General features: G+C 39.6%; 2 protein-coding genes across 5 annotated transcripts in view; both read left to right on the top strand.

The window, feature by feature from the left end:
• The window catches only part of pfkpb (phosphofructokinase, platelet b), a 76,769-nt gene that overhangs the window by 10,984 nt on the left and 40,688 nt on the right, over positions 1 to 25,097 (top strand). For 2 of the 4 annotated variants that reach the window (XM_089131447.1, XM_089131445.1), the window contains exons 9-21: positions 566 to 658; positions 740 to 865; positions 1,188 to 1,252; positions 1,369 to 1,438; positions 2,146 to 2,292; positions 2,964 to 3,034; positions 3,137 to 3,224; positions 4,207 to 4,359; positions 11,526 to 11,690; positions 11,935 to 11,996; positions 12,104 to 12,215; positions 12,314 to 12,413; positions 14,612 to 14,717. In XM_089131447.1, the coding sequence (XP_088987573.1) occupies positions 566 to 658; positions 740 to 865; positions 1,188 to 1,252; positions 1,369 to 1,438; positions 2,146 to 2,292; positions 2,964 to 3,034; positions 3,137 to 3,224; positions 4,207 to 4,359; positions 11,526 to 11,690; positions 11,935 to 11,996; positions 12,104 to 12,215; positions 12,314 to 12,413; positions 14,612 to 14,717 (1,358 nt within the window). Of the gene's footprint in view, positions 1 to 565; positions 659 to 739; positions 866 to 1,187; positions 1,253 to 1,368; positions 1,439 to 2,145; positions 2,293 to 2,963; positions 3,035 to 3,136; positions 3,225 to 4,206; positions 4,360 to 7,163; positions 7,317 to 11,525; positions 11,691 to 11,934; positions 11,997 to 12,103; positions 12,216 to 12,313; positions 12,414 to 14,611; positions 14,718 to 25,097 lie in introns of all 4 variants that reach the window. The other 2 variants (XM_089131444.1, XM_089131446.1) reach the window with 2 other exon arrangements.
• LOC148981486 (uncharacterized) lies at positions 9,159 to 10,967 on the top strand. Its single transcript, XM_089130718.1, has 3 exons — positions 9,159 to 9,206; positions 9,594 to 10,621; positions 10,943 to 10,967. The coding sequence occupies exons 1-2, from the start codon at positions 9,159 to 9,161 to the stop codon at positions 10,275 to 10,277; spliced, it is 732 nt and encodes a 243-aa protein (XP_088986844.1). The 3' UTR covers positions 10,278 to 10,621; positions 10,943 to 10,967.

The raw sequence follows: 25,097 nt of genomic DNA, 5'->3' as shown, positions 1-25,097 counted from the left end.
AGTCTGACGTCAATAATAAATCCATTTACTGTAACACTACCGTTCAAAAGATTATTTATTCAAATTAATTCATGCTTTTAATCAACAAGGATGCATTAAATAGATCACATGTGAAAAAACACTATTTAACTATTTTGCTGTTCTTTGAATCAAAATGAATAATAAAAAAAATAAGGACAAACATATTAAGTTTTCAATATTAATAATAATGATAAAAAATCAGCAAAAAAGAAAAGCAAATCAGCATATTAGAATGATTTCTGAAGGATCATGTGACTCTGACGACTGGAGCAATGATGCTGAAAATTCAGCTTTGCATCACAGGAATAAATTACATTTTTAAAATTTAATGAGTCAGAAAACAGTTATTTTAAATGTTATTAATATTTCACAATATTACAGTTTTTTATGTTTTTGATACACTAAATGAGACTTACAGTAAGAGACTTGCTTCAAAAACAAATCTTTTGAACAGTAGTCTTCAGGATCTTGCTGGATCTGTTTGAAAAGCATCAGTATTTGAGGTGAAGTGAATATTGTGTTATATATATACTCTCTATTGCAGCTGGTTGTGCGCTGTTTGGGGTTTGACACGCGGGTCACCATTTTGGGTCATGTCCAGAGAGGAGGAACACCCTCTGCCTTTGACCGCATTTTGGTATGTTCCTACAAAACACACTTTAGCATGTTGTATGTACTCTCTATCACACAGTTCTCTCTCTCCTCTGTTCCTCTGTAGGCGAGTCGAATGGGAGTGGAAGCTGTTTTGGCCCTGTTAGAAGCGTCTCCTGGCACTCCAGCGTGTGTCGTGTCTCTGTGTGGGAACCAGGCTGTCAGGGTGCCTCTGATGGAGTGTGTTCAGATGGTGAGAAAGGAACTTAACTAATGACAGAGCTTTGGGTTTTAAAGTTTATGGCAACGTTTATTAAACCTTGGAGCTTTGGTCTAGCAGTTAGTGCAAGTGCTAGTGCTATTTCGGTAAAATAGGTTAGATTTAATTGCATTTTTATTTATCTGAAATAATAAAAAAAGGTTTTTAACAGAGTTATACTTATTATTGGTGCATATAGACAACGTGGTCCATATAAACTCTGTTAACAGCCACTCCTGAATCTCAGTTTAGTTCAATCAAAATGGTCTGTTTGGGAGATTTGGAGTTGTCAGTTTGATAGTTTGTCATTCTACAGACGCAGGAGGTCCAGAAGGCCATGGATGAAAAGAGATTCGCAGAAGCCGTAAAGCTGCGCGGCAGGTAAAGCACAAAAATTATAATTTTACTATCAATGGTAAATACATTTATGCACTTTTATCAAAACAGGAAATGTCTGAATTGCTTTTAGATCCTTTTTCTCTTTTTTTGTATTTTAGAAGTTTTGAAAACAACCTGAATACTTACAAACTCTTGTCTCACCACAAAATTGACACTGAACTTCCAAATGTAAGTCAGTCACAATGTGAACAAGACATAATGTATATTTTGCACAAAATGTTTGGTCTGATTTAGCCACTTTATGTGATACTGAAAGCTCAATATGTTTTCTTTTGGAATGTAGGAAGGCCATTTGCATCTATGTACTGTACAAGCAGAATAGAATAGAATAGAATAGAATGGAATAGAGAATTGTCAAGGCATTGCCATTTGTAAATGTTTTTGTTGTTGAAAGAAGTCTCTTATTCTCATCAATGCTGCATTTATTTGATCATATAGTAAAATACAGTAAAACAGTAATAGTTTTTTATATTGATTTGAAGGTTTAGAAGTTAGTTGCATAAAAATAGAACATTTTATACTGAAGATGAAGAAAGTTCAAATCAGAGTCACACGACCACAGGCCACATGTTCATAGTTATGGATTACGGTGCTTTACTGTGATTTACTCACAAATGCACAAATAAAGCTTAATCCAGGATTTTGTTCTGTTGTTTCTGTCGTGTATCAAATAAGACTCAACACTGTATTGTTCTATAAACATTTCTGCATGTATTATGCAGTTTATGTAAAAGCAGGGAGCAGGTACTTTGAGCTCATCTCACTCATTTTGAGAATCTGGCCTGACTTCTGATTGGTCAAATAAACATTTGTTTTAATTGGTTTGGGGTTTCATCATATGTGTGGTGTGTGATATGCTCTCTTCTCTTCACTAGAGTTCGTTTAATGTGGCCGTATTGAATGTCGGCGCTCCTGCAGCTGGCATGAATGCAGCCGTGCGTTCGGCCATCAGGGTCGGGATCACAGAAGGCCACACTATGTTTGCTGTTAGTGACGGATTCGAGGGCTTCTATAAGGGACAGGTAACGGATAACAGATCTTTATGTATGTGCAATTGGTGTTTCTTTAATATGGAAACTATGTTGATTATTTTAGGAGCTTTTCAAAAGCTTTTTATGTAGATATTTAATTGTTTTAATTTTCTCACAGAGCCAGACTTTCAATTTTAAAATAGGAAAATACGTATTAAAAACATCGAATTTTTGATAAAAGAAAGTTAATATAGTATTATTAGTCTGTGAAACTGTGAGACTGCATATAGTGTGCATGTGAATCAGTCCCTTGCCAAATCAGATAAACAGTCATGATTACAGTAAGCCCATTATTCCCTCCCACAATCCTCTGCTGCATTGTGCTCAGTGCCATATTTAACCTTGTGTAGCATTACAGATCCACTTTATACTGCTTGCTTCCTCATTCAGAGGAAATGGTACTACTAATGCTGTGTGTATTCTTATTAAATGAGGAGTTTTCTTGTTTGTTTTTTGGCCAAATATCCCTTAAACGTGATTGGATATGTTTCTCTGTGTAAGAAATGAATGCTTTATATTTAGGATGTATATTATGAGAAAGAAAAACACCATATTAGTATCAGTGATCATCATTTTCAGCATAACACAGTTTATGAAGAGATAACAATTTAAAACTCGAGCAAAGGTCCATGATCCCATATTTACTTTTATATGTTCTGCAGATAAAAGAGATCAAGTGGGGTGATGTTGGGGGCTGGACAGGCCAGGGCGGGTCCCTGCTAGGGACAAAAAGGTAACATTACATTTCCAAGGGCCCGTTATCAGTGAAAAGACACTGATATGCCTTTATGCATGGGATAAGATGCTTTCTAATATCCTGAAATATATTTTTCAGAACTCTCCCAGCAAAACACATTGGTAAAATTGCAGAACAAATGAGCATTCACAACATAAACGCTTTACTTGTTATCGGAGGATTTGAGGTATGTAATGTAATATTTACAATATTTGTATACATTTATGTATATAAATAAGTCAAATCACATTTTAATTATATTATTTTCCTGCTATACATTATGATCACGTGCCATTGTGTCTCTTTTGTGTCTCAATTGTGCAGTACAGGATTTCTGAGAAACTCTGTTGAGATTTGAAATCACAAAAACAAACACACTTCTTCCCAAAAGGATCACACCCTTATCATGATAGCCCCACCCCCAAATTCACCAACACCCTATGCAACACAGGTATATCCCCTAATGAGTGGACACGCCCCTTACTGCTGATTGGCTACACGTGTGTTTTGGTGCTCGGTCCGGAAAAGCGTTTCGTTTCTCAGAATTCGCTTACTGCACCTTTAAATGATGTCATGATGGTATGTTTTATAGTATTTATTACAAATTGTTAATTACCGACAAGAAATTTACAGTGTTTTTTTCTATTGCTTCCAGACATTAACTAGTTTGTAACAAAATAACATTTAATTTAACTGAGGCACAACATTTATTTGTTTTGAGATTATCTTGTTATTTTAACAATGCATATCTATAATAAATACATTAAAATCATACACCACACTTCAACATTTATGGGGTCAGTGAGATGGGGAAAAAATTGAATGCATAATGTATTTATATTTTTATTTGTAATTATTTATTATAAATATATATATATATATATATATATATAATTTTTAAATCACTGTTTTTACTGTTAGTAAATCAAATATATGCAGCCTTGGTAAGTTTGTTAGCATGAGAGACTTCTCAAAAACTTAAAAAAAATCTTACCAACCCCAAACTTTTGAACAAAAGATATCATTTCATTTGTCATTTCACAATCGTACTACTAATCATCGTAAATACTTCCAGTCTCTTCATAATAAAAGTGGGCATGGCTCCCTTCCCCTTTTTAATATTACCCATAATTCTAGCCTGTGACCCGTAAGTCTCGCTCTGACCGCAGGCATATTTGGGGTTGATGGAGCTGCAAGCAGCTCGTTCCAAACACACAGAGCTTTGTGTTCCCATGGTGATGGTCCCGGCCACTGTGTCCAACAATATCCCCGGCTCAGATCTGAGCATCGGGGCCGACACGGCCCTCAACGCCATCACGGATGTAAGACGTCACACACTCGTGTCAAAGAGTGTGTGTGTGTGTGTGTGTGGGTGGGTGGGGGGGGGGGCATGTATATCTGTTTGTCAAGAGCACTGTCTGTAAGATGCACTGAAAGTTCATGGCTGATGATGACCAACCTCCCTGTCAGGAAACACACAGGTCATACTCTAAATACTTGAAGGATAAATCATTTTGTTAATAATGTAAGACTAGATAATTTTGGATTTTAGATCCAAATGTAGACATAGAAAGTGCAATAGAGCTACAATTGGTGGGATAAGGTAGATTTACATGCATTAAGGTGAGGGAAAGTAGTTTTTTTTAGTTTAGTTGGAGCTATTTAACAGGCTGTTTGGTAGAATTTGGTAGAATTGTATGGGAACCACTCAACATTTCTAATTAATTCATAACTGAATGTGATGAGACAAGACTTTTTAACATTCTTTATTTGCCATACGAGTTAATGTGTGCATATTTTAAAATAAAAATACTATTTACAAATAGTACAAATTAGTTAACGGTCCTTTAATTATTGAATTCATTTAAATAAAAAGATTATTACTACTTTGTTTGGAAGTCTGCAAGTAACAAATTTAATTAAACGTGAAAATTCGATGACTGAAATAGTATTTTATTTTTAAAACGTACTTCGATAATCATGTTTGTATTTTGAAAACATATTTTTTACAATGAAGTTTAATTTCACTCGATAAGTGACATTGACCTTGGTCCGACTGAAATCGAACTTTTAAAGTGCATGTAAACATACTTACAATGCTCTCAGAGTAGGTTATAGTAGCACGAAGTAGAGCTGCATTTGTTGGGGTGGGATATCGCTGTGTGTGATGATGGGCTGAGGTTGGTGGTCACTGCGGCCTGACTGAATCAATGTGTCTGGAAAAAACCGCATGTGGTAACACAGCACAACCTGTCACCCAGTCCTGCATCTGACAGTAAAACTGTGTGTTTGTACCTGTGGTGTGTGTTGATATTGCAGGCCTGGTCCAACTAAGTAGCACAATCATAATGAGATCCAAATTGCAACTTTTTTGCATTTTATGTTTGATTATAATGCATGTTCTGCCAAAAATGATCTAAAAGTTTTCCATTCTGTTTCATTTATAAGTAAACCTTTATTTATATACACTGTGAGATGAAGATTAATATACTTATTGATCTTGTACCTTTGAGCTCAGTTCCACTGTTTTTAAAAAATGAATAAAAATAAAAATAATATAAATACTTGAATTAATGTCCTGAGACTAAGTATTGGGAATTGAGTTCAAAATAACATCACTAACAAATACAGTAAAACCATTTGGTGGACAAAAATCAATACATACATTTTCATTAATTTTAATGGGTAAACTTTAATTTATATCCTATTTATGTTGTGGAATAAGCTTTTATTTTGTGTTTCAGCAATAACAAATAATTACATGCTCTTAAAATAATCTTAATCACTGATGCTAATAGATTAATGAAATATTTCTTATAAGTTCAAATTGAATGATTATGGACACCATTCACTTCTAACAAAAATATGTTCTAAAAATATTAAGCTAATGTACCCATTTAGTTAAGAAAACATTATTTCTGAATGTTCTCTGAACTTAAAGCAAATTTTTTTTCTTGGTTATGCCAATGGTAATAAAACAATTTTTATCATTCTTCAAACCTTACTTTTGAAAGTTCTCCGAACATTCTGAAACAAGTAGTAACATTTAAAAAAATGTTAGACCAACATCCAACTAAAATGTTTTTAAAAAAAATATTAAATGAGTGACGTATATGCTTTTGTGCTAACGTTTTGATGACATTATTAAAGACCACTAGCCTGGTTAAAACCAGACCATTCTCAGTTCTAACTGAGTTATGGTCTGGCAAAGCGTCATAGACAAATCATTTCCAGAGGTGCGTCACCAACGGACGTCGCGGGTAGACCTAAAACCAATCAAAGCGTTGAAGGAGATGGCGTATGCAGAGTGTTGTTCTTTGCTCGGTTTTTAACAAAAAGGAAACGTTCAAATCGCTTAAAAACAGACGCGATAGCTGATTCGAACGAGTGATGTTCAACAGCGGCCTCCATCTTTGTAATGTAGGCTACGAAATATGCTTCAAAATCCCAGCGCAGTTGTCATCGTGTAAAGCCCGCCCCAACGTTTCTGATTGGTGCATCAATTTCGACGAATGAGAATGAGAATGAGACTTGAATGAGACTAACTTTCAGAGCTAAATTTGCTGGAAGTTGTCTGGGTGTTCCCATGCTAAAAGACCACACGACTTTGAACAAATATGCTATTAACATTACTGGAAGAACATCGTCAGAACGTTAGCTAAAGTTATCAGTCTTTGTTAGTTGGGTTTTGTGGCACACTGCCAATTTCACATGCATACATTTTTCAGTTTAAATTCATACTGCATATGCTCTCCTTAGAGATTAAGGTGTACAAATCAAATGTAAGTGCAACTAACTGCATGCTGTTTTGGGCCTGGCCTGATGTCTTGTGTGTTTCTGTCTCATTAAGGTCTGGTTGTGCTGCTTTTTTTGTTTGGTTGTGCAGTCGGTCACACTTTGGTTATTGTGAGGTTTCCTGCTTTCTAAACAACTTGCCTCTCAGTCACCATTTAGCCAATGCCATGCCCACGTCACGAGGATCTGGTGGTCAACTTTCGACCTAGTCGTCTTGAGTAGACAGGAAACACTTTTTCCCTCTCGAAACAGTCAGAAAGGACGTCCTGTTTATTGTACACTAGTAAGCGAGTAAGTGAGCAATCGTCCTAATGCATGTGCACTGCTGCAGGCCTTTGAGAGTTTGCTGCAGCTGGTGGATGCCCGCAGCACTTATGAGGAGTTCTGTGTGCCCATGTGCATGCTGCCTGCCACCATCAGTAATAATGTAGCCGGCACTGACTTCAGCATTGGCGCTGACACTTCCCTCAATGCCATAGTGGAGGTAAGACACACCATCCTCGCCCGGAAAGCCAGATGTTACCATGTCGGTTAGTACAGCGGAAATAACAAGATTTTTTTGTCAGACTGTATCTTTAAAGGTGCACCAAGTCATTCTAGGTAATGTAAGACTGGGAAAACAAAACAAATCACAACATTATTGGATTTAATAGTGACACCTGTTTTAACAACTTTATTCCAAAAGGAAGTGTACAATAATGGGAGTTTACCAAGATAGGTGTGTTCGACTTCATGTGGCGCCGCACAGACTGATCGGCATCTGATTTGAAGTACTGCATGCGGAAATGCGGATTTGAAATTTTGTCCGAATTGAGAGAACGTCATTGTGACAAAAAAATGTGGCATCAAAGTACCGCGAGAGTGATTCGAAAGAGCGGCTGCATACGCTCTGATTATTACACAAACCCGCCTCCTCTCACTCACTCGTTTTTATTTGCTCTGGATGAATATTGTTGCTGTTACAGGGTTCGAATTTCAGCGTGGGATTGCACATCATTTCACTGATTCCTACAGATTTTGTGCTTACACCCAAAGTGAGTGCGCATAAGCCACCCTTTTATTAAATTGAGATATTTTTCGCTGCTAATTGCGCTTAAAAGGTCAAATACACACAAAATAATGTCTAAATACATGAGTTTTCATGTAAACACAGTCAGTTATGTTTTAAGATAACGTAAAAAGAAGGAAAACAAAAATAATGGATCTGTGTGTCCGGTATTAAAATGACCGCAAAATATTATCAAATTATTCGATAATATTAAAAATATCTAGATGGCAGTATTTACTCATGGTATCTAGCAAAATTGTGGATATAACTTTGGAAAACCACTAGCCAAAGTGGCTGGTGAGCAAAAAAGCCCTTAATGTAACCTTAATGTTATATTGTGTCACGTTTATCAAAATAACATAGATACTAAATATATAGACCCACTTTATTGTTATTTAAATAGTATAGGTGTCACGGGTGTGGGTGCAGGCAGAAGGACAGGCTGAGTCCAAAAAGCTCCAATATACAGATTTACTAATAATTCAATATAAATACAGGCAGGAAGACAGGGTAACACCAAGTAACATTAAACATTGACCGACAAACACAGGCTGACAGAGGGAGAACTAAATACAAGCAAGAATCAAACTAAACAAGGTGCAAACAGGTGAGAATGATGATGACAGGACGAGGAACAGGTGGCTGATTGGGGAGTGAGTCCGGGAGTAGAAACAAAAGGATCCGGGGAAGTGTCGTGCAGATGACGGGACACACTGGTGAGGACGACAGACTGTGACATTACTCCCCCCTCCCGGAAGGCGTGGCCTCACGCCATAACATCAATGGGGAGGGGGGGTGGGCGCCCTGGAGGCTGTGGAGGGCGTGGTCAGGAGGGAGAAGCCCCCCAGGGCGGAGCAGGCTGAGGGCGAGACCAGGGCGGAGCAGGCTGAGGGCGTGGCCAGGGCGGAGCAGGCTGAGGGCGTGGCCAGGGCGGAGCAGGCTGAGGGCGTCCCCAGGGCGGAGCAGGCTGAGGGTGAGGCCAGGGCGGAGCAGGCTGAGGGCGAGGCCAGGGTGGAGCAGGCTGAGAACGAGACCAGGGCGGAGCAGGCTGAGGGTGAGGCCAGGGCGGAGCAGGCTGAGGGCGTCCCCAGGGCGGAGCAGGCTGAGGGTGAGGCCAGGGCGGAGCAGGCTGAGGGCGAGGCCAGGGTGGAGCAGGCTGAGGGCGAGACCAGGGCGGAGCCGATGGAGGGCGAGACCAGGGCGGAGCAGATGGAGGGCGAGACCAGGACGGAGCAGATGGGAGAGGAGACCAGGGTGAAGCTGAGGGACAGATGACATATGGTGCTGAGGAGGGACCGAGGGACCATGGTGACACCGCAGGCTCAGGTGACGGAAGTGACGACAGGGGCACAGAGGGACACGGTGAGGTCAGAGGGAGTGAGGGCTGATGGGTGACTGGAGGGAGTGAGGAGTCCGACAGAACTGGGGGGGTGACATGACGGGGCGGAGCCAGAGGAAGGAAGTCCCAAGGTGAAGGGACGATGACGAGGGAGCGAAGGGAGTCCGGAGGGTTGAGGGAGCCTGGCCGAGCTGGTGGACTGAGGGGCCATGGAGGAGCTGAGGGAGGTAGGAGCCACGGGGGAGCCAATGGGACCGGGGGCCGAGGAAGTGTCCAGATGGAGGAGGTGTGAGGCGAAGGCCGGGGATCCAACGACCCAGCTGGGTCAGGGGAGCTGGCAGACGGAAGGGCTGACGGCTGCGTGACGGGAGGAGGTGGGAGAGGGAGGGAGGCTGGGTGGGATCCTGGTCTCGGGCTCTGGCTGGACGGTCTCTGGCGCTGGCTGGACGGTCTCTGGCGCTGGCTGGACGGTCTCTGGCTGGACGGTCTCTGGCGCTGGCTGGACGGTCTCTGGCGCTGGCTGGACGGTCTCTGGGGCAGGCTGGACGGTCTGGACGGGGCTGGTTGGAACCAGCGAAGAGGGGAGCTCGGGCTCGGAGAGGCTGGGCGGGACCAGCGGAGAAGAGAGCTCGAGCTCGGCGGGGCTGGACGGGACCAGCGGAGAGGAGAGCTCGAACTCGGCGAGGCTGGACGGGACCAGCGGAGAAGAGAGCTTGAGCTCGGCGGGGCTGGACGGAACCAGCGAAGAGGAGAGCTTGGGCTCGGCGAGGCTGGACGGGACCAGCGGAGAGGAGAGCTCAAGTTTTGCCGGGCTGACGGTGAGCGCAGGCTTTCGGGGGACCAGAATCAAGCAGGGCCGCCGAATTGGAGAGATTATCCCCCGAAAAGTCACTGCAGTCATGTCCATCTTTGCTTTTGGGTCGGTCAATCTGTCACGGGTGTGGGTGCAGGCAGAAGGACAGGCTGAGTCCAAAAAGCTCCAATATACAGATTTACTAATAATTCAATATAAATACAGGCAGGAAGACAGGGTAACACCAAGTAACATTAAACATTGACCGACAAACACAGGCTGACAGAGGGAGAACTAAATACAAGCAAGAATCAAACTAAACGAGGTGCAAACAGGTGAGAATGATGATGACAGGACGAGGAACAGGTGGCTGATTGGGGAGTGAGTCCGGGAGTAGAAACAAAAGGATCCGGGGAAGTGTGGTGCAGATGACGGGACACACTGGTGAGGACGACAGACTGTGACAATAGGCTTATGTTGAACTTTATTCTTGCACAGATGGCGCTGTATTAAGCACTACATCAAAAGTGTTTCTGTTGCTTCATGAAGCAAGCGGCAACTCGCGCCGATCGGTCTGCGCAGCGCCACATGAAGTCAAACACACCTAAAGTGAGTATAATTTCATGATCATGCCTGGGAGATATAAGACATATATTTTTTATATATATTTCATAAAGAATATAATTGCACGCGCGATACTGCGCGATAATAAATATTTTGTAAATTTTCACCATTTTTTATAAAAATATAATTTTTCAAGTGGAAAAAACTATTTACAATTTTACGTTCAGATCTGGAAGTCACAAGAAACGCATACAGAATGTTTTTTTTTACAGGTTTCATTAAATTGTTTAGATATCTGCCCGCTTTAGATGTGAGATACATTATCTGTGGTTATGTAACATATCGAACTATGTCTGTCCACTACAGGAACAGATTTATATGCTGATCTGAAAGTTTGAATATTTTCCCAAGTTGCATGGTAAACATGGATCCTCACAAAAAACACTTAATTTAAGAGTTGGAACCACATGCATGTTCTCTGTTGATGTGAACTATATTGTGTCTCGTGCTTGCATGCGATTTGGGTCCTAAATTAACACTCAACAAGTGCCAACTGTGAGTTTAAAATTGGTTGGAATTGCAACATTATACATGGACAAAGTGTATGCAGAACATGTAACTCAACTCTAATAAAGTACTAAATAATTTAATACTAATAGGCACAAAATATATATTTTTAATGAAAAATAATGCAGAGAATATTTTTATGATGTTACTTAAAAATAAATGTTATTCATATATTATATAATAAATACAAATAAATAGATAAATGACCCACTATTGGCCAGTTAATTTTGGACCATGCTTCAGTACTCGTGTTATACTTGAATGCATCTTTTAATATCCCGTATGTCTGAGTTTATGGTTGTGTGTGAGAACGGCAGTCGTTAATGAAGTGTGTGTGCATGAGATAGGTTTCATTCTTAAACCATTACAATGTGTGTGTTAGACGTGTGATCGTATAAAGCAGTCCGCCAGCGGGACCAAGCGTCGCGTGTTCATCATTGAGACGATGGGCGGTTACTGTGGTTATCTGGCGACGGTGGGGGGGCTGGCGGCCGGAGCCGATGCAGCCTACATCTATGAAGAGCCGTTTGACATCCGAGACCTACAGGTAAGAGACATTCACTTCTGTCCATATTATCTGAATATAATATTTTCAAATATGCACCTATGTTACACCTGCAGTGCAACTGTATGGAATTGATAAGGTGATTACAGTGTTCTCTCCTTCCCCGTCCTCTGTCTCCTCTGTCCCATGCGCAGGGTAGAATATTTAGCAGTGTGTACTATTTAAAGAAACAGAGAGAGAGAGAGAGAGCGTCATGCTGAGTTTTTATGAGTGCTCTATTTTTCAGTCTAACGTCGAACATTTAACTGCAAAGATGAAGACTAGCATCCAGAGAGGTTTAGTGCTCAGGTATGATCTATGTATCGTACATACAGCATTTACACTACACTGATTGTATGATGTAGATCTGAATGTGTAGAAGGAGTGAGGCGTGATTGTATGTGTGTGTTTTACAGGAATGAGAACTGCAGTGAGAACTACACAACTGACTTCATCTACCAGCTGTACAATGAAGAGGGCAAAGGAGTCTTTGACTGCAGGAAGAACGTCCTGGGACATATGCAGCAGGTACACACACACACACACACACACACACAAACACACACAAGAAAACAACTGAACATGATCAGAATATTGTTCATTTGCCACGTTATGATGTCCTGTAGGGTGGTGCTCCTTCACCGTTCGACAGGAACTTTGGCACCAAGATCTCTGCTAAAGCCATGCAGTGGATCTCCAAGAAGCTCAAAGAGTTTTACAGAGAAGGTAAAGAGAAAGCACTCCTGTAAAGATGCAGTCGGGGATTGTATGAACTCATGAAAATGAAAATATTCACACTGCTGCAAGAAATGACATTCTGATGTCTCAGGTCTCATTTCTGCACCAGATACATTAATGTAATTATACAGAATTATCTAAGAGGATAATGTCATTTTAATGGACAATTACAATTAGTTTAGTAAATTAACGTCAGTGCCATGTGTTTGCCATACTTATAGCCTACAGATTTTTGATGTAAAATGTAATATAGTATTCAATATAATTAAAAAAAGTATTATAATAAAGATATTATTTAGAAAAATGTAATTGATAATGAATTAATAATGAATTGTAAAAATAATACATTACTATTAATAAAATAATGTAGCTTATTTTATTTGAAACTATTAAATATTATAATAAAATGTTATAAATATAAATTACATATACTTTATTAATCAAATGTATCATTCATATATATACTGTATATATGATACACATTTTGATTTTAAAAGTGTATTAGTACATTTTAAGATTTAAAATTAACTAAGATTCATAAAAGTGGTAGAAATATTGTTGTTATGTAGTTACAAATGTAGTTAAAGGGATAGTTCCCCTAAAATCATAATTTACTCACCCTCATGTCATTTCAAACTCGTAAGACTTTCGTTCATCTTCGGAACACAAATGAAGATGTTTTTAATGAAATCTGAGAGCCTATTGTCCCTCAATTGACAGCTACACAACTACCACTTTGACGCTCCAAAAAGTTCATAAAGAGATTGTAAAATGTGAATACTTTATATGATGAACAGATTGAATTTTGTCTTTTATTCACATATAAACATTCATCAACTAACATTTCAATTGTGGTAAACAGAAGCTCAAACAAGTTCACTTGACGTGCGAGAACCAATAGCTGTGCTTCCACTGTCGGGACAGTGAGAGTCAGGGCTTTAAATGGGCCGTGCCGGGGTAATAGAAATAAAACCCCAAATCTGCTGCATTTCCACTGTCGGGCCAGAAGCCAGAAGCGTAGCACAAACCCATCATTTCACCAAGTTTTATCAGAAAAATTATCAGAAATAAATCACTAGAATCAGCGCGGTGTCAAAACACACATGATAAAAGCCTTTGCTGGCATTTTTGTTTTTTACTTGAATATTTAAAGCCCAAGCATCAATGTTTTAACCACAGGTTTAAATGTCAAAGATGTGTCAAAATTGCACATTAGCCACACAGAAATAAAGTGGTTTACCGTGTTAGATCTATTTCACAAAAGAATGAGGACAGACTTACTTATTCAGTCGTGTCTGTTTCTGTTTATTTGGTAGTTACAGGACATACAGTTACATCACATTTAGAAAGAATGATCATTTCTACAAATATGCCACCAAAAATACACCCTGAGGAGCCTTAGCACTCTCTCCCAGTAGGCTAGTTATGTTTTCAGTCAGAGATACAGAGGAAGCTCCCGAAAGAAAAAAAAATTGCTTTATTTTATGATGGTCTGGTACAAAGAGACTAGCCTACAGATCAAATATAAACATGATTGTGATAGCCTTTATTATTTTTCTGATTTCTTCAAGCTTTCTTATTTACTATTTGCTATGGTAATGGTTAGCGTGTATAGTCTTTTGCATCGCTTATAAATATTTCTACCTACTACCTTATATGGTGATCAGAATCCACATCGGATCACAAACTGAAGGCTTTTGTTCATGTTCACTGATCAATGTCTAGATGTAAATAAAAGCTCAAATTCAATCTGTTTATCGTATAAACCGATTGAGTCTCTTCTGAAAATTTGGACAAACTTTATATGGATTAGTTTTACAATGAATTTTATGAACATCAAAGTGGTAGTTGCATAGACTGTTAATGGAGGGACAGAAATCTCAGATTTCATCAAAATTAAATTCATTTGTGTTCTGAAGATGAACCAAAGTCTTATGGGTTTGAATTTTTTGGGTGAATAAATAGCCTACCCTTTAACTAATATTAACAAATTAAAACTATTAAAACTATTTTCTTTTGCTCTTTTTTGCTTTCCTCGATTGGCTCAGGTGAAGGTAAATGATTTGCGTATCAAAAATATACTGTTTTAATTCACTTGAAAGTGCAATGTATGCTTGTATCTTTCTTTGGTGATTTTGAACTGCTTGTGGACTGTGTGAAATACCATGTTTTTGTGTATTCGGCAGGACGTGTGTTTGCGAACACAGAGGATTCTGCGTGTCTGTTGGGGATGCGGCGCAGAGCTCTGGTTTTCCAGCCCGTCGTACAACTGAAGGATGAGACTGATTTTGTGTAAGACAAAGCTCATTCTAATATCCTAGTTATAATGTTATAATATTTGTTTCCAAGGCAACTCTTAAAGGATTTTATTATGTAGCATTTTACATTTTCCTCAGAAGTCCATGTGTAATGTTAAAGGGTTAGTTCACCCAAAAATGAAAATTAAGTCATTAATTACTCACCCCCATGCTGTACCAACCCCGTAAGACCTTCGTTCATCTTCGGAACACAAATGAAGATATTTTTGATTAAATTTGAGAGCTGGATCAGTCCTACATAGGCTTCCTAAGGGACTGGCTCTTGACGGCCCATAAAGTCATTAAAATTTTTTTTTAAATATTCCATGTGCCTACAGCGGCTCAATTATAAGTTTATCAAGCGACGAGAATACTTTTTGTGCGAAAAAAAAACATAAATAACGACTTTATTCGACTATTCCATTAGTTCCTTATGGGCCTTGAGACGAGAATTTAAGAGATTTCCAGAACGCATGCGCGAAAACTGAGATGAGGACTTTCTTCTTCAACTACTTCTTGTTACCGGCTGCTCACCGCTTAGGAGTATTACCGCCCACTACCGTATAAGATGACATGCTGATATAGCTGGAAGCGCAAAACTTTCTGTTTACAAGCAGAGGAAGTTTACGCGTGCTGTACATACGCGCTTCAATTACCGTATTTTCCGCATTATAAAGCACACTTAAAAGCCTTTAATCTTCTCAAATACGACAGTGCTGTGCGCCTTACAATCCGGAGCGCCTTATATATGGATCATCATCTTATACGGTAGATGGCGGTAATACTCCTAAGTGGTGAGCAGCCGGTAACAAGAAGTAGTCGAATAAGAACGTCCTCATCTCAGTTCTCGCGCATGCGTTCTGGAAATCTCAAAATTTCGACCCCAAAAAAAAACAACAGTGTTTCGTTTCGTTTCATTTTTTTTTTTTTTTGGTGCAAAAAAATAAGTTTCTCCAATCTTATTGAAACTCAGGATTCTGATAGAGGGCCATGGGACTTAGACCTGAGTGCAAAAATGGAGGCTCTAGACCCTTCCAGAGCTGAGATATTGAGATATTTATAATGGCATAAATGTTACGTGGGATCTCAATATCTCTGCTCTGGAAGGGTCTAGAGACTCCATTTTTGCACTCTGGTGTAATTCTTTATATTTCCTCCTTTATATTTTGGGGTAAAGTGTGACCAGGATCTGGTTTTGATGAGATTCACACACTGACTGCGGTGTGTATGTGTGCGTGTGCACCTGCTGTCTGGTCTAGTACACAGTAGTCAAGTACCAGATCAGTGCTGTGTGTAATAAGCCCAGCAGTGTTTATGTAGATGAGTGCGTGTTGGCGCTGATTGTGTTCTCTTCACATCCGTTCCTCCGCTCCTCCAGCACCTGACTGCCAACACTCACTTCAGTCCCTAATATGAAGACGTGTTGTGATGGATCCGTGTCAATATCGGGATTCTGATAACACCTGGTTTGGCCTATACATTCTTTAACATTCCCAGTTATTTAAGCCTCTAAATGTGTGTGTTGTGTGCCGTTATAACCGATCTTCAGGCAGTTGCAGGGGATTTATTTAAATAAATAGCATTTATGCCATTATAAATATCTCAATATCTCAGCTCTGGAAGGGTATAGAGACTCCATTTTGCACTCAGGTCTAAGTCTCATGGCCCTCTATCCGAATCCAGAGTTTCAAGAAGATTAGAGAAACTCAAAATTTCGACCCGAAAAAAAAACCGACAGTGGTACCCCTTACGTTTTTTTTTTTGGGCGAAAAATTAAGTTTCCCCAATCTTCTCGAAACTCTGGATTATGATAGAGGGCCGCGAGACTTTGACCCGAGCGCAAAAATGGAGGCTCTAGACCCTTCCAGAGCTGAGATATCGAAACTCAAAATTTCGACCCGAAAAAAAAACGACAGTGTTACCCCTTACGTTTTTTTTCGTTTTCGGGCGAAAAATCAAGTTTCTCCAATCTTCTCAAAACTCTGGATTATGATAGAGGGCCGCGAGACTTTGACCCGAGCGCAAAAATGAAGGCTCTAGACCCTTCCAGAGCTGAGATATCGAAACTCAAAATTTCGACCCGAAAAAAAAACGACAGTGTTACCCCTTACGTTTTTTTTCGTTTTCGGGCGAAAAATCAAGTTTCTCCAATCTTCTCAAAACTCTGGATTATGATAGAGGGCCGCGAGACTTTGACCCGAGCGTAAAAATGGAGGCTCTAGACCCTTCCAGAGCTGAGATATCGAAACTCAAAATTTCGACCCGAAAAAAAAACGACAGTGTTACCCCTTAAGTTTTTTTCCGTTTTCGGGTGAAAAATCAAGTTTCTCCAATCTTCCCAAAACTCTGGATTATGATAGAGGGATGTGAGACTTTGATCTGAGTGCAAAAATTGAGGCTCTAGACCCTTCCAGAGCTGAGATATCGAATTTTAAAATTTCGACCCGAAAAAAAAACGACAGTGTTACCCCTTACGTTTTTTTTCATTTTTGGGCGAAAAATTAAGTTTCTCCAATCTTCTCAAAACTCTGGATTATGATAGAGGGCTGTGAGACTTTGACCTGAGTGCAAAAATGGAGGCTCTAGACCCTTCCAGAGCTGAGATATCGAAACTCAAAATTTCGACCCGAAAAAAAAACGACAGTGTTACCCCTTACGTTTTTTTCATTTTTGGGCGAAAAATTAAGTTTCTCCAATCTTCTCAAAACTCTGGATTATGATAGAGGGCTGTGAGACTTTGACCTGAGTGCAAAAATGGAGGCTCTAGACCCTTCCAGAGCTGAGATATCGAAACTCAAAATTTCGACCCGAAAAAAAACACGACAGTGTTACCCCTTACGTTTTTTTCATTTTTGGGCGAAAAATTAAGTTTCTCCAATCTTCTCAAAACTCTGGATTATGATAGAGGGCTGTGAGACTTTGACCTGAGTGCAAAAATGGAGGCTCTAGACCCTTCCAGAGCTGAGATATCGAATTTTAAAATTTCGACCCGAAAAAAACGACAGTGTTACCCCTTACGTTTTTTTCATTTTTGGGCAAAAAATTAAGTTTCTCCAATCTTCTCAAAACTCTGGATTATGATAGAGGGCTGTGAGACTTTGACCTGAGTGCAAAAATGGAGGCTCTAGAACCTTCCAGAGCTGAGATATCGAAACTCAAAATTTCGACCCGAAAAAAAAAACGACAGTGTTACCCCTTACGTTTTTTTCATTTTTGGGCGAAAAATTAAGTTTCTCCAATCTTCTCAAAACTCTGGATTATGATAGAGGGCTGTGAGACTTTGACCTGAGTGCAAAAATGGAGGCTCTAGACCCTTCCAGAGCTGAGATTTCGAATTTTAAAATTTCGACCCGAAAAAAAAAACGACAGTGTTACCCCTTACGTTTTTTTCGTTTTCGGGCGAAAAATTAAGTTTCTCCAATCTTCTCAAAACTCTGGATTATGATAGAGGGCCACGAGACTTTGACCTGAGTGCAAAAATAGAGGCTCTAGACCCTTCCAGAGCTGAGATATCGAAACTCAAAATTTTGACCCGAAAAAAAAACGATAGTGTTACCCCTTACGTTTTTTTTTTCATTTTTGGGCAAAAAATTAAGTTTCTCCAATCTTCTCAAAACTCTGGATTATGATAGAGGGCTGTGAGACTTTGACCTGAGTGCAAAAATTGAGGCTCTAGACCCTTCCAGAGCTGAGATATCGAATTTCAAAATTTCGACCCGAAAAAAAAACGACAGTGTTACCCCTTACGTTTTTTTTCATTTTTGGGCAAAAAATTAAGTTTCTCCAATCTTCTCAAAACTCTGGATTCTGATAGAGGGCCACGAGACTTTGACCTGAGTGCAAAAATGGAGGCTCTAGACCCTTCCAGAGCTGAGATATCGAATTTCAAAATTTCGACCCGAAAAAAAAAACGACAGTGTTACCCCTTACGTTTTTTTTTCATTTTTGGGCAAAAAATTAAGTTTCTCCAATCTTCTCAAAACTCTGGATTATGATAGAGGGCTGTGAGACTTTGACCTGAGTGCAAAAATGGAGGCTCTAGACCCTTCCAGAGCTGAGATATCGAATTTCAAAATTTCGACCCGAAAAAAAAACGACAGTGTTACCCCTTACGTTTTTTTCGTTTTCGGGCGAAAAATTAAGTTTCTCCAATCTTCTCAAAACTCTGGATTCTGATAAAGGGCTGTGAGACTTTGACCTGAGTGCAAAAATGGAGGCTCTAGACCCTTCCAGAGCTGAGATATCGAATTTTAAAATTTCGACCCGAAAAAAAAGCGACAGTGTTACCCCTTACGTTTTTTTCGTTTTCGGGCGAAAAATTAAGTTTCTCCAATCTTCTCAAAACTCTGGATTCTGATAGAGGGCCACGAGACTTTGACCTGAGTGCAAAAATGGAGGCTCTAGACCCTTCCAGAGCTGAGATATCGAAACTCAAAATTTTGACCCGAAAAAAAAACGACAGTGTTACCCCTTACGTTTTTTTCATTTTCGGGCGAAAAATTAAGTTTCTCCAATCTTCTCAAAACTCTGGATTCTGATAGAGGGCCACGAGACTTTGACCTGAGTGCAAAAATGGAGGCTCTAGACCCTTCCAGAGCTGAGATATCGAAACTCAAAATTTTGACCCGAAAAAAAAAACGACAGTGTTACCCCTTACGTTTTTTTTCATTTTTGGGCAAAAAATTAAGTTTCTCCAATCTTCTCAAAACTCTGGATTATGATAGAGGGCTGTGAGACTTTGACCTGAGTGCAAAAATGGAGGCTCTAGACCCTTCCAGAGCTGAGATATCGAATTTCAAAATTTCGACCCGAAAAAAAAACGACAGTGTTACCCCTTACGTTTTTTTTCATTTTTGGGCAAAAAATTAAGTTTCTCCAATCTTCTCAAAACTCTGGATTATGATAGAGGGCTGTGAGACTTTGACCTGAGTGCAAAAATGGAGGCTCTAGACCCTTCCAGAGCTGAGATATCGAATTTCAAAATTTCGACCCGAAAAAAAAACGACAGTGTTACCCCTTACGTTTTTTTTCGTTTTCGGGCGAAAAATTAAGTTTCTCCAATCTTCTCAAAACTCTGGATTCTGATAAAGGGCTGTGAGACTTTGACCTGAGTGCAAAAATGGAGGCTCTAGACCCTTCCAGAGCTGAGATATCGAATTTCAAAATTTCGACCCGAAAAAAAAACGACAGTGTTACCCCTTACGTTTTTTTTTTCATTTTTGGGCAAAAAATTAAGTTTCTCCAATCTTCTCAAAACTCTGGATTATGATAGAGGGCTGTGAGACTTTGACATGAGTGCAAAAATGGAGGCTCTAGACCCTTCCAGAGCTGAGATATCGAATTTCAAAATTTCGACCCGAAAAAAAAACGACAGTGTTACCCCTTACGTTTTTTTCGTTTTCGGGCGAAAAATTAAGTTTCTCCAATCTTCTCAAAACTCTGGATTCTGATAAAGGGCTGTGAGACTTTGACCTGAGTGCAAAAATGGAGGCTCTAGACCCTTCCAGAGCTGAGATATGGAATTTTAAAATTTTGACCCGAAAAAAAAGCGACAGTGTTACCCCTTACGTTTTTTTTCGTTTTCGGGCGAAAAATTAAGTTTCTCCAATCTTCTCAAAACTCTGGATTCTGATAGAGGGCCACGAGACTTTGACCTGAGTGCAGAAATGGAGGCTCTAGACCCTTCCAGAGCTGAGATATCGAAACTCAAAATTTTGACCCGAAAAAAAAAACGACAGTGTTACCCCTTACGTTTTTTTCATTTTTGGGCAAAAAATTAAGTTTCTCCAATCTTCTCAAAACTCTGGATTATGATAGAGGGCTGTGAGACTTTGACCTGAGTGCAAAAATGGAGGCTCTAGACCCTTCCAGAGCTGAGATATCGAAACTCAAAATTTCGACCCGAAAAAAAAACGACAGTGTTACCCCTTACGTTTTTTTCATTTTTGGGCGAAAAATTAAGTTTCTCCAATCTTCTCAAAACTCTGGATTATGATAGAGGGCTGTGAGACTTTGAACTGAGTGCAAAAATGGAGGCTCTAGACCCTTCCAGAGCTGAGATATCGAAACTCAAAATTTCGACCCGAAAAAAAAACGACAGTGTTACCCCTTACGTTTTTTTAATTTTTGGGCGAAAAATTAAGTTTCTCCAATCTTCTCAAAACTCTGGATTATGATAGAGGGCTGTGAGACTTTGACCTGAGTGCAAAAATGGAGGCTCTAGACCCTTCCAGAGCTGAGATATCGAAACTCAAAATTTCGACCCGAAAAAAAACACAACAGTGTTACCCCTTACGTTTTTTTCATTTTTGGGCGAAAAATTAAGTTTCTCCAATCTTCTCAAAACTCTGGATTATGATAGAGGGCTGTGAGACTTTGACCTGAGTGCAAAAATGGAGGCTCTAGACCCTTCCAGAGCTGAGATATCGAATTTTAAAATTTCGACCCGAAAAAAACGACAGTGTTACCCCTTACGTTTTTTTCATTTTTGGGCAAAAAATTAAGTTTCTCCAATCTTCTCAAAACTCTGGATTATGATAGAGGGCTGTGAGACTTTGACCTGAGTGCAAAAATGAGGCTCTAGAACCTTCCAGAGCTGAGATATCGAAACTCAAAATTTCGACCCGAAAAAAAAAACGACAGTGTTACCCCTTACGTTTTTTTCATTTTTGGGCGAAAAATTAAGTTTCTCCAATCTTCTCAAAACTCTGGATTATGATAGAGGGCTGTGAGACTTTGACCTGAGTGCAAAAATGGAGGCTCTAGACCCTTCCAGAGCTGAGATTTCGAATTTTAAAATTTCGACCCGAAAAAAAAAACGACAGTGTTACCCCTTACGTTTTTTTCGTTTTCGGGCGAAAAATTAAGTTTCTCCAATCTTCTCAAAACTCTGGATTATGATAGAGGGCCACGAGACTTTGACCTGAGTGCAAAAATAGAGGCTCTAGACCCTTCCAGAGCTGAGATATCGAAACTCAAAATTTTGACCCGAAAAAAAAAACGACAGTGTTACCCCTTACGTTTTTTTTTTCATTTTTGGGCAAAAAATTAAGTTTCTCCAATCTTCTCAAAACTCTGGATTATGATAGAGGGCTGTGAGACTTTGACCTGAGTGCAAAAATGGAGGCTCTAGACCCTTCCAGAGCTGAGATATCGAATTTCAAAATTTCGACCCGAAAAAAAAACGACAGTGTTACCCCTTACGTTTTTTTTCATTTTTGGGCAAAAAATTAAGTTTCTCCAATCTTCTCAAAACTCTGGATTATGATAGAGGGCTGTCAGACTTTGACCTGAGTGCAAAAATGGAGGCTCTAGACCCTTCCAGAGCTGAGATATCGAATTTCAAAATTTCGACCCGAAAAAAAACGACAGTGTTACCCCTTACGTTTTTTTCATTTTCGGGCGAAAAATTAAGTTTCTCCAATCTTCTCAAAACTCTGGATTCTGATAAAGGGCTGTGAGACTTTGACCTGAGTGCAAAAATGGAGGCTCTAGACCCTTCCAGAGCTGAGATATCGAATTTTAAAATTTCGACCCGAAAAAAAAGCGACAGTGTTACCCCTTACGTTTTTTTCGTTTTCGGGCGAAAAATTAAGTTTCTCCAATCTTCTCAAAACTCTGGATTCTGATAGAGGGCCACGAGACTTTGACCTGAGTGCAAAAATGGAGGCTCTAGACCCTTCCAGAGCTGAGATATCGAAACTCAAAATTTTGACCCGAAAAAAAAACGACAGTGTTACCCCTTACGTTTTTTTCATTTTCGGGCGAAAAATTAAGTTTCTCCAATCTTCTCAAAACTCTGGATTCTGATAGAGGGCCACGAGACTTTGACCTGAGTGCAAAAATGGAGGCTCTAGACCCTTCCAGAGCTGAGATATCGAAACTCAAAATTTTGACCCGAAAAAAAAAACGACAGTGTTACCCCTTACGTTTTTTTTCATTTTTGGGCAAAAAATTAAGTTTCTCCAATCTTCTCAAAACTCTGGATTATGATAGAGGGCTGTGAAACTTTGACCTGAGTGCAAAAATGGAGGCTCTAGACCCTTCCAGAGCTGAGATATCGAATTTCAAAATTTCGACCCGAAAAAAAAACGACAGTGTTACCCCTTACGTTTTTTTTCATTTTTGGGCAAAAAATTAAGTTTCTCCAATCTTCTCAAAACTCTGGATTATGATAGAGGGCTGTGAGACTTTGACCTGAGTGCAAAAATGGAGGCTCTAGACCCTTCCAGAGCTGAGATATCGAATTTCAAAATTTCGACCCGAAAAAAAAACGACAGTGTTACCCCTTACGTTTTTTTTCGTTTTCGGGCGAAAAATTAAGTTTCTCCAATCTTCTCAAAACTCTGGATTCTGATAAAGGGCTGTGAGACTTTGACCTGAGTGCAAAAATGGAGGCTCTAGACCCTTCCAGAGCTGAGATATCGAATTTCAAAATTTCGACCCGAAAAAAAAACGACAGTGTTACCCCTTACGTTTTTTTTCATTTTTGGGCAAAAAATTAAGTTTCTCCAATCTTCTCAAAACTCTGGATTATGATAGAGGGCTGTGAGACTTTGACATGAGTGCAAAAATGGAGGCTCTAGACCCTTCCAGAGCTGAGATATCGAATTTCAAAATTTCGACCCGAAAAAAAAACGACAGTGTTACCCCTTACGTTTTTTTCGTTTTCGGGCGAAAAATTAAGTTTCTCCAATCTTCTCAAAACTCTGGATTCTGATAAAGGGCTGTGAGACTTTGACCTGAGTGCAAAAATGGAGGCTCTAGACCCTTCCAGAGCTGAGATATGGAATTTTAAAATTTCGACCCGAAAAAAAAGCGACAGTGTTACCCCTTACGTTTTTTTTCGTTTTCGGGCGAAACATTAAGTTTCTCCAATCTTCTCAAAACTCTGGATTATGATAGAGGGCTGTGAGACTTTGAACTGAGTGCAAAAATGGAGGCTCTAGACCCTTCCAGAGCTGAGATATCGAAACTCAAAATTTCGACCCGAAAAAAAAACGACAGTGTTACCCCTTACGTTTTTTTAATTTTTGGGCGAAAAATTAAGTTTCTCCAATCTTCTCAAAACTCTGGATTATGATAGAGGGCTGTGAGACTTTGACCTGAGTGCAAAAATGGAGGCTCTAGACCCTTCCAGAGCTGAGATATCGAAACTCAAAATTTCGACCCGAAAAAAAACACAACAGTGTTACCCCTTACGTTTTTTTCATTTTTGGGCGAAAAATTAAGTTTCTCCAATCTTCTCAAAACTCTGGATTATGATAGAGGGCTGTGAGACTTTGACCTGAGTGCAAAAATGGAGGCTCTAGACCCTTCCAGAGCTGAGATATCGAATTTTAAAATTTCGACCCGAAAAAAACGACAGTGTTACCCCTTACGTTTTTTTCATTTTTGGGCAAAAAATTAAGTTTCTCCAATCTTCTCAAAACTCTGGATTATGATAGAGGGCTGTGAGACTTTGACCTGAGTGCAAAAATGAGGCTCTAGAACCTTCCAGAGCTGAGATATCGAAACTCAAAATTTCGACCCGAAAAAAAAAACGACAGTGTTACCCCTTACGTTTTTTTCATTTTTGGGCGAAAAATTAAGTTTCTCCAATCTTCTCAAAACTCTGGATTATGATAGAGGGCTGTGAGACTTTGACCTGAGTGCAAAAATGGAGGCTCTAGACCCTTCCAGAGCTGAGATTTCGAATTTTAAAATTTCGACCCGAAAAAAAAAACGACAGTGTTACCCCTTACGTTTTTTTCGTTTTCGGGCGAAAAATTAAGTTTCTCCAATCTTCTCAAAACTCTGGATTATGATAGAGGGCCACGAGACTTTGACCTGAGTGCAAAAATAGAGGCTCTAGACCCTTCCAGAGCTGAGATATCGAAACTCAAAATTTTGACCCGAAAAAAAAAACGACAGTGTTACCCCTTACGTTTTTTTTTTCATTTTTGGGCAAAAAATTAAGTTTCTCCAATCTTCTCAAAACTCTGGATTATGATAGAGGGCTGTGAGACTTTGACCTGAGTGCAAAAATGGAGGCTCTAGACCCTTCCAGAGCTGAGATATCGAATTTCAAAATTTCGACCCGAAAAAAAAACGACAGTGTTACCCCTTACGTTTTTTTTCATTTTTGGGCAAAAAATTAAGTTTCTCCAATCTTCTCAAAACTCTGGATTCTGATAGAGGGCTGTCAGACTTTGACCTGAGTGCAAAAATGGAGGCTCTAGACCCTTCCAGAGCTGAGATATCGAATTTCAAAATTTCGACCCGAAAAAAAACGACAGTGTTACCCCTTACGTTTTTTTCATTTTCGGGCGAAAAATTAAGTTTCTCCAATCTTCTCAAAACTCTGGATTCTGATAAAGGGCTGTGAGACTTTGAC

Source organism: Pimephales promelas, chromosome 5, assembly GCF_988280905.1.
Source record: "Pimephales promelas chromosome 5, fPimPro1.hap1.1, whole genome shotgun sequence".
In the NCBI taxonomy this organism is placed as follows: Eukaryota; Metazoa; Chordata; class Actinopteri; order Cypriniformes; family Leuciscidae; genus Pimephales; species Pimephales promelas.
This window is presented reverse-complemented; position numbering and strand designations above follow the sequence as displayed.